Genomic DNA, 10155 nt, shown 5'->3' with positions numbered 1-10155 from the left:
CCTACTGTGAAGCATGGGGGTGGAAACGTCATGCTTTGGGACTGTTTTTCTGCAAAGGGACCAGGACGACTGATCCGTGTAAAGGAAAGAATGAATGGGGCCATGTATCGTGAGATTTTGAGTGAAAACCTCCTTCCATCAGCAAGGGCATTGAAGATGAAATGTGGCTGGGTCTTTCAGCATGACAATGATCCCAAACACACTGCCCGGGCAACGAAGGAGTGGCTTTGTAAGAAGCATTTCAAGGTCCTGGAGTGGCCTAGCCAGTCTCCAGATCTCAACCCCATAGAAAATCTTTGGAGGGAGTTGAAAGTCCGTGTTGCCCAGCGACAGCCCCAAAACATCACTGCTCTAGAGGAGATCTGCATGGAGGAATGGGCCAAAATACCAGCAACAGTGTGTGAAAACCTTGTGAAGACTTACAGAAAACATTTGACCTCTGTCATTGCCAACAAAGGGTATATAACAAAGTATTGAGATGAACTTTTTGTTATTGACCAAATACTTATTTTCCACCATAATTTGCAAATAAGTTCTTTAAAAATCAGACAATGTGATTTTCTGGATTTTTTTTTTTCCTCATTTTGTCTCTCATAGTTGAGGCATACCTATGGTATGATGAAAATTACAGGCCTCTCATCTTTTTAAGTGGGAGAACTTGCACAATTGGTGAGTGACTAAATACTTTTTTTGCCCCACTGTATAGTCTAACACAAGTCATTTTCTATCATTAAGATACAATCAAACTGTTGTAAAGAATATATAGCATTAATTTCTAACAATAAACAAATATCTCAAATCTAAGAAAGCTCAAGAGGAAAAACAATAACTGATTAATAAAAATAAACCATGCTCATGAACTGTTGTAATTCTGAAATACTTGAGCAGAATCGAATAAAAAAAATCTCTTGAATGATGTCAATGCTTTTGGGGATGATTTGAATCCTCAAATATTTGCAGGAACGGTGAATTTCAGCTTAACATCATCCACCTATTAAAAAAGGAAAGCATCTTTTAATATTATTGTTTGTTTTGATACAAATAGAACTTTTTTTAAATTATATATTTTGTAAATTGTGACTTGCTAGATTTTATAAAAGTTGCATTTACAGTAGTATGTCCAACAGATGGGTTTCCCAAAATGTAGAATTAGTTTAGTTATTAGTTTATTTAACAGGGGCCATGTACAGAACAAGTCCCATACCAGAGTTACCTGTACAGCTAATTTTCATCTGTGGTCCCTGGGCAGGGGGCTTAAAACAAACAAACAAAAAAACAATACGGACAATACATATACTACTATTGCCATTACGACTAGATATACACTAAAAACAGCAACATCATACTAGGACAACACAACATCACAACATGTAACGATGGCACAAGGACAACACACCTACACAGGACACTACCATCAATACACAAATGACAACATGTAAGGCAGCACACATCACAAAATAATAAATTAATGATCACATCTTTGATAAGCCTTCAGCCATATCTTCAAGGATTTTTTAAATTGGCTGAAACTTGTACAGTCTCTAATATGAGCTGGAATTGAGTTCCATTTTTCTACTGCACTGATAGAGAAAGCTGATCGGCCAAATGAAGTCTTCCTGAAACTCCCATAACAATCACCTCTCACTGAAGACCTAGAGACCCTTAATTTATCTCTGCAAAGTGATATGTATTGCTTGAGAGGTGGCGTTGCAAGATCATGGATAAGTTTATACATCAAGCACATATCAGCAAAACAGATAAAACTCTCAGAGGTTAGTAAGTTGTGTTTTGTTATGATGGCACAATGATGGTAATTTCTTTTTTTTTTTTATCAATAACTTTTATAGCCTGTTTGTAGAGGGTGGCTAAAGGTTGTAAGATAGTCACCCCTACCTGGGACCAACTTGTAGAGCAATAAGATAGATGAGAAAAAATCATAGAATGTAAAAACAGTTTAGCAGCAGGTAAGGGCAATTGGTGCCTGATATGCCTAAAATTAGCTATACTAGCTCTGACACTTTTGGATATCTTTATGTGCTTTTTAAAAGTTAAGTTAGACTCAATGATAACACCCAGATACTTAAAATTATCAACAGTATTTATCACCTCTCCTTTAACAAGGATATTGGGTTGTTGTTTTGGGTCATGCCTCTTGATGGAAATATACATGGCTACTGTTTTGCTCACATTAAGAGTAAGACAGTTAACTGTCAGCCAATCAGACACTTTATTTAATGCTGCAGTGAGTTGTGTTGCAGCTTGTTCACTTGTTTTGGTATGTGTGTAAATAACTGTGTCATCTGCATACATCTGAATGTAAACTTCTGGGCATATCAAAGGTAAGTCATTAATATATAGACTAAATAAAATCGGTCCTAAAATCGACCCCTGGGGGACTCCAATGGTGCTATTAGATAGGGGATAGCATGTGTCCATAATTCTTGTATACTGCTTTCTTGAATCTAAGTAAGATTCCATCCATGTCAGAGCGTTAGAAGAAAGATTGAACTTTGAGAGTTTGTTTCATAGAACATTGTGATTAACTGTGTCAAACGCCTTTTTAAAATCAAGGAAGACAGCACTAACAACACCTCCCCTGTCAAGTCTGGATTTAATTTGCTCAATAAAATAACAAAGTGCTGTTTCTGTTGAATGATTCTTCCTAAATCCAAACTGCATGGGGTGTAGTGGAAAATTACCATCTACAGTGCCTTGAAAAAGTATTCATACCCCTTGAACTTTTTCACATTTTTCCACCTTACAACCACAAACTTAAAAGTGTTTTATTGAGATTTTATGTGATAGACCAACACAGAGTAGCACATAATTGTGAAGTGAAATGAAAATGATAAATGGTCTTCAAAATTTTAAACAAATAAAAATCTGAAAAATGCGATGTGCATTAGTATTCAGCCCCCTGCGTCAATACTTTGTAGAGCCACCTTTTGCTGCAATTACAGCTGCAAGTCTTTTGTGGTATGTCTCTACCAGCTTTGCACATCTAGACACTGACATTTTTGCCCATTCTTCCTTGCAAAATAGCTCAAGCTCAGCCAGATTGGATGGAGAGCGTCTGTGAACAGCAATTTTCAAGTCTTGCCACAGATGCTCAATGGGACTTAGGTCTGGACTTTGACTGGGCCATTCTAACACATGAATATTCTTTGATCTAAACCATTCCATTGTAGCTCTGGCTGTATGTTTAGGGCCATTGTCTTGCTGGAAGGTGAATCTCCTTCTCAGTTTCAAGTCTTTTGCAGCCTCCAACAGGTTTTCTTCCAGGATTGCCCTGTATTTAGTTCCATCCATCTTCCCATCAACTCTGACCAGCTTCCCTGTCCCTGCTGAAGAAAAGCATCCCCATAGCATGATGCTGCCACCACCATGTTTCACAGTGGGGATGGTGTGTGCAGGGTGATGAGCAGTGTTAGTTTTCCGCCACACATAGCGCTTTGCATTTAGGCCAAAAAGTTCAACTTTGGTCTCATCTGACCAAAGCACCTTCTTCCACATGTTTGCTGCAGGGGCGCAGATAGGATTTTTGAACTGGGGGGGACTGAGCTGTCAGCAAATGATTCCATTTTGTGTGTGTATGTGTATGTGTGTATATATATATATATATATATATATATACTGCCATTCAAAAGTTTGGGGTCACTTTGAAATGTCCTTATTTTTGAAAGAAAAGCACTGTTCTTTTCAATGAAGATCACTTTAAACTAATCATAAATACACTCTATACATTGCTAATGTGGTAAATGACTATTCTAGCTGCAAATGTCTGGTTTTTTGGTGCAATATCTCCATAGGTGTATAGAGGCCCATTTCCAGCCACTCTCACTCCAGTGTTCTAATGGTACAATGTGTTTGCTCATGGGGCGGCACGGTGGTGTAGTGGTTAGCGCTGTCGCCTCACAACAAGAAGGTCCTGGGTTCGAGCCCTGGGGCCGGCGAGGGCCTTTCTGTGTGGAGTTTGCATGTTCTCCCCGTGTCCGCGTGGGTTTCCTCCGGGTGCTCTGGTTTCCCCCACAGTCCAAAGACATGCAGGTTAGGTTAACTGGTGACTCTAAATTGACCGTAGGTGTGAATGTGAGTGTGAATGGTTGTCTGTGTCCATGTGTCAGCCCTGTGATGACCTGGCGACTTGTCCAGGGTGTACCCCGCCTTTCGCCCGTAGTCAGCTGGGATAGGCTCCAGCTTGCCTGCGACCCTGTAGAAGGATAAAGCGGCTACAGATAATGAGATGAGTTGAGGTGTTTGCTCATTGCCTCAGAAGGCTAATGGATGATTAGAAAACCCTTGTACAATCATGTTAGCACAGCTGAAAACAGTTTAGCTCTTTAGAGAAGCTATAAAACTGACCTTCCTTTGAGCAGATTGAGTTTCTGGAGCATCACATTTGTGGGGTCGATTAAATGCTCAAAATAACCAGAAAAATGTCTTGACTATATTTTCTATTCATTTTACAACTTATGGTGGTAAATAAAAGTGTAACTTTTTTCATGGAAAATACAAAATTGTCTGGGTGACCCCAAACTTTTGAACGGTAGTGTGTATACATGTTATTTCACCTCCCTCACTGCCATCACCAGGAACTACCTGCAGGCCAGGACAATGATAACATTTTAACATAGCCTATGGAAATCCAAAGTTTACACATTATCATCATGCACAGAAATTGCAAAACTGCAAAACTAGTTTTAAAACCGCTAAGTTCCAACTGTTAAACATAGCGAGAGGCTGGGCTACGTGTGTGTGTGTAAAGTGTAAACCAGTGCATCCTGACTTTCTAACTATGCCTGTGTGTTGCGTGAGCGGCAGTCAGTCAACAACTCTTCGCAAAGTTTCCTTATGAAACAATATGCTCGCTGAAATTATGGCAGGGAACGCCAGATTAAACATTAAAACTGCCTTCTGAGCACTGTATCTACAGGCTACCACCGAAAGAAGGAGGCTACCAGAAAGGCATCTCTACTCCGTACGATTTTACTTTCACTACGACATTACTTTGAACAGACTATCAAAAAATTGCAAGGTGATATGATAAAGTAAGGCACAGTTTACTTAGTCTTTTTTTTTTTTTTTTTAACGATGCAATCATTTTCTGCCTTTTGGCACCCTTCATCATGCCGTGTTGGGGTCCTGAACTAGGAGGCGCTGTCCCCAATATGCCTGTCAAACTTGTGGGTAACCATAGCAACCAAGCTCGAGCTCGCAACCTGTGCAGTCTGCGTAGTTGCAACTATATATACTCCTGTGCACCTCAATAAACCGAATGGTAATTCGTCTTTTGATTTTTCCGTGAGGTTTGCCTTATGCAAAGAAAGACAGCATAGACGTTTTTTCCTCCCTATAAGTGGGGGGGACCGAACGAGGTGAATTTAAATCTGGGTGGGACGAATCCCCCCCGTCCCCCCCTCTATCTGCGCCCGTGGTTTGCTGTGTCCCCTACATGGCTTCTTATGCCTGTCTTTCAACAATGGCTTTCTTCTTGCCACTCTTCCAAAAAGGCCAGATTTGTGGAGTGTACGACTTATAGTTGTCCTGTGCACAGATTCTCCCACCTGAGCTGTGGATTTCTGCAGCTCCTCCAGAGTGATCATGGGCCTCTTGGCTGCTTCTCTGACCAGTGCTCTCCTTGCTCGCTCTGTCAGTTTAGGTGGACGGCCATGTCTTGGTCGGTTTGCAGTTGTGCCTGTCGGGTTCTGTGCACATTTTAGCCTGCTGTTCATTTACCTGGCCACTAGATGTCACCATTCAGCAGTTTATTTTCTTTTACCCTTGTTTTTCTTGGGTTACACTTGGCTTCATGCTATTGGCTAATTGACTCATGGATGGCAAGTAGTTGATTGGTTGGCCTATATATGAGTCTGTTTTCTTTTCACTCTGCTGAGTTCTCCTGTGAGCCACCGTGTGAGTACTTGTCCTGGTTTTTCACGATCGCTGTTTGCTCCACTGTTCTGAACTGCCTTTTTGACCTCTGCATCTGTTTTTTTCTAAGAAGAGGATTGTTTTGCTTTGGACTTTCTTGATTGGACATTAACTTTGAACTCTGTCTTATTTTTTTTGGACACTTAAAAGCCTGTGGTTTTTTTTTTTGGATTTTGTAACCTGGGACTTGATCTTTAGATTCCATGGTCTGCTGATTATTTTTGACCTTTTGAACTTTTGTGCCAAGTACTGTTTGCCATTTTGATTTTCTAATTTTTTTGTGCCTTTTTATGACTGACCTTTTTGCCTATTTGGAACTGGAGTATACATGCTAAAGATTTATTTTTGATTTTTGATCTGTTATTCTCAGTAAAGACTTCCTTTTTTGATAACGCTAATTCTCTGCATCTCTGTCCTGAATCTGTCTCCTTCCGAGGGTGGCATTGAGGGTTAAGATGTTCAATCCCCATCTCAACCCAAACCGTGACAGTGCCATACTCTTTTTCCATTTTTGAATGGATTGAACAGTGCTTCTTGAGATGTTCAGAGCTTGGGATATTTTTTTTATAACCTAACCCTGCTTTAAACTTCTCCAGAACTTTATCCCTCTGTCTGGTGAGTTCTTTGGTCTTCATGATGCTGTTTGTTCTTCAGTGTTCTCTAACAAACCACTGAGGCCTTCACAGAACAAGTGTATTTATGCTGAGAGTAAATTACACACAGTAGGACTCTGTTAACTAATTAGATGACTTCTGAAGGCAATTGATTGCACTGGATTGTATTTAGAGGTATCAGAGTACAGGGGGCTGAATACTAATGCACACCACATTTTTCAGATTATTTGTTTAAAATTTTGAAGACCATTTATCATTTTTTCACTTCACAATTGTGCTACTGTGTTGGTCTATCACATAAAATCTCAATAAAAAACTTACAAGTTTGTGGTTGTAAGGTGGAAAAATGTGAAAGATCAAGGGGTATGAATACTTTTTCAAGGCACTGTAAATAGGCTATCAACTGGTCACAGACCACTCTTTCAGCTACCTTAGAGATGGCTGGAAGAATGCTAATGGGCCTATAATTTGTAAAATCAGTTACATCACCTGCTTTAAAGATGGGGGTTATTACTGCTGTCTCCCAGGCATTAGGAAAATAACTTTGTTTAATGGACAAATTGACCAAGTGAGTAACTGGAGAAGAGAAAACGTTTGTGTACTTCCTAACAAATGCACAATCACAGTCAAATATCTTTTGCCTTAGAGTTCTTAAACTGGTTTAAGATTTTAGTTACAGATGATTCTGGTACTTCTACAACCCCAATTCCAAAAAAGTTGGGACAGTACAAATTGTAAATAAAAACGGAATGCAATAACTTACAAATCTCAAACTGATATTGTATTCACAATAGAACAGACATATCAAATGTCGAAAGTGAGACATTTTGAAATTTCATGCCAAATATTGGCTCATTTGAAATTTCATGACAGCAACACATCTCAAAGTTGGGACAGGGACAATAAGAGGCTGGAAAAGTTAAAGGTACAAGAAAGGAACAGCTGGAGGACCAAATTGCAACTCATTAGGTCAATTGGCAATAGGTCATTAACATGACTGGGTATAAAAAGAGCATCTTGGAGTGGCAGCGGCTCTCAGAAGTAAAGATGGGAAGAGGATCACCAATCCCCCTAATTCTGCGCCGACAAATAGTGGAGCAATATCAGAAAGGAGTTTGACAGTGTAAAATTGCAAAGAGTTTGAACATATCATCTACAGTGCATAATAAAAGATTCAGAGAATCTGGAAGAATCTGTGTGTAAGGGTCAAGGCCGGAAAACCATACTGGGTGCCCGTGATCTTCGGGCCCTTAGACAGCACTGCATCACATACAGGCATGCTTCTGTATTGGAAATCACAAAATGGGCTCAGGAATATTTCCAGAGAACATTATCTGTGAACACAATTCACCGTGCCATCCGCTGTTGCCAGCTAAAACTGTATAGTTCAAAGAAGCCGCCGTATCTAAACATGATCCAGAAGCGCAGATGTCTTCTCTGGGCCAAGGGTCATTTAAAATGGACTGTGGCAAAGTGGAAAACTGTTCTGTGGTCAGACAAATCAAAATTTGAAATTCTTTATGGAAGTCAGGGACGCCATGTCATTCAGACTAAAGAGGAGAAGGACGACCCGAGTTATCAGCGCTCAGTTCAGAAGCCTGCATCTCTGATAGTATGGGGTTGCATTAGTGCGTGTGGCATGGGCAGCTTGCACATCTGGAAAGACATCAATGCTGAAAGGTATATCCAGGTTCTAGAGCAACATATGCTCCCATCCAGACGATGTCTCTTTCAGGGAAGAGCTTGCATTTTCCAACATGACAATGCCAAACCACATACTGCATCAATTAGAGCATCCTGGCTGCGTAGAAGAAGGGTCTGGGTACTGAACTGGCCAGCCTGCAGTCCAGATCTTTCACCCATAGAAAACATTTGGCGCATCATAAAACGGAAGATACGACAAAAAAGACCCAAGACAGTTGAGCAACTAGAATCCTACATTAGACAAGAATGGGTTAACATTCCTATCCCTAAACTTGAGCAACTTGTCTCCTCAGTCCCCAGATGTTTACAGACTGTTGTAATGAGAAAAGGGGATGTCTCACAGTGGTAAACATGGCCTTGTCCCAACTTTTTTGAGATGTGTTGTCATGAAATTTAAAATCACTTAATTTTTCTCTTTAAATGATACATTTTCTCAGTTTAAACATTTGATGTCATCTATGTTCTATTCTGAATAAAATATGGAATTTTGAAACTTCCACATCATTGCATTCTGTTTTTATTTACAATTTGTACTTTGTCCCAACTTTTTTGGAATCGGGGTTGTAAGATGTTAAACAATGGTAGGTCATTATTTGGTAATATAATGACCTTCTCTCTTGGACCAAAGCCTAGTGCTAGATTTTGAACTGAATCAATAAAGTAACTATTAAACACAGAAGAAATTTGGATTTTATCTTGAATTATAGTCCCCTGCACTTGTAATTCATACCCTTTATCTCTTATTATTGTCTTTCTTTAAAACTCTAATACTTTGCCAAATTTTCTTGCAATTACCCTTTTATTCATTTATAATGTTAATTAAAAAATGTGCTCTAGCCTTTCTCAATTCATATACCACTTCATTGTGCAACTGCTGAAAAATTCTATCATTAGGTAATCCAGACTTAAGTGCAGTTTTCAATGCATGATCCCTTCGCTTCATGAAGTTCCAAACTTGTCCACTAAGCCAAGGTAAGTTTTGCTTTTTTCTGGAGTATGTAATATTTTTACTAAATTCACTTTTAACTTTATCAATCATGGTCATTAATCTCTCAGAAGCATCATCTAGGTCCCTAATGGAACCAATCTCGTTCCAATTCAGTTGCTTAAGCTGGTGTTCAAATTCACCAATGAGCCTCTTTGGTACAATTTTTAAGGTCCTTCTGCTTTCCTGCCGGTACATAAACCTTTTTGTTAATTTCCTTGATATCAATGTCAAATTATGATCTGATAATCCGGTCAAGAAACTGTTTTTAATTTAATTGAATTAAGAGTAGGACACAGCTAAACATCGTTCTTGGTTAATAACTCACGTTACTAAGCCTTTATGATTGAGCCCATGCTATTCTGAGGTTGACAGTTTTTGTTCAATGTATCAAATCTGACTTAAACCCTTATATATTATAAAGCTCTGTTGTACATCCTGAACAGTATCATGGTTCAATATGTGAAAACAGTTACCGTAAAGTACAATAGTGAAACAATGCCATGATACGACCACAGTAGTTTCTCAAATCTTCATTGTAACCATGATAAAAATGACCTACTTCAATAATGCCAAATGTGTTCATGAAGACGTCTCCCCGAATGTCAAGTGTAGTCACTTTGTCGAGTGGGAAACGGTGATTGAATGTGCAGAATCCCAGGCCATTCACTATCACCTGAACAAACAAAATGTAATGGGATTTAATCCATTTGCTTAAAGTCTTGACCCTCTCACTTAATTTCTCCATAATACCACACCTCATAGCCTTCTGGCTTAATAACCATGATTATATCAAAGGCTCCTCCTTTGACAAACGGGCCTCCTGTGGTCGATTCTTCACTCTCCCATGTCCCATTCCTGCAGCTGTTAAGGACCACAGAGTCCATGCGGGGGTTGAAGTGGAAAGCGAGATCATGAAAG

The 10155-nt window shown here is 39.4% G+C and overlaps 1 protein-coding gene across 1 annotated transcript; it reads right to left on the bottom strand.

Moving 5' to 3' along the window:
- Positions 1–699: 699 nt before the first annotated feature.
- LOC132866768 (galectin-4-like) lies at positions 700–10154 on the bottom strand. The gene is made up of 3 exons (XM_060899549.1): positions 9993–10154; positions 9797–9910; positions 700–991 (listed from the first exon to the last, which is right to left on the bottom strand). Exons 1-3 carry the CDS (start codon positions 10119–10121, stop codon positions 947–949), a joined length of 288 nt encoding a protein of 95 aa, XP_060755532.1. The 5' UTR covers positions 10122–10154; the 3' UTR covers positions 700–946.
- Position 10155: the final 1 nt, after the last annotated feature.

This window comes from Neoarius graeffei, chromosome 18 (genome assembly GCF_027579695.1).
Source record: "Neoarius graeffei isolate fNeoGra1 chromosome 18, fNeoGra1.pri, whole genome shotgun sequence".
Taxonomy (NCBI): Eukaryota; Metazoa; Chordata; class Actinopteri; order Siluriformes; family Ariidae; genus Neoarius; species Neoarius graeffei.
The sequence above is the reverse complement of the archived record's forward strand: the minus strand, read 5'-3'. Positions and strand labels throughout refer to the sequence as shown.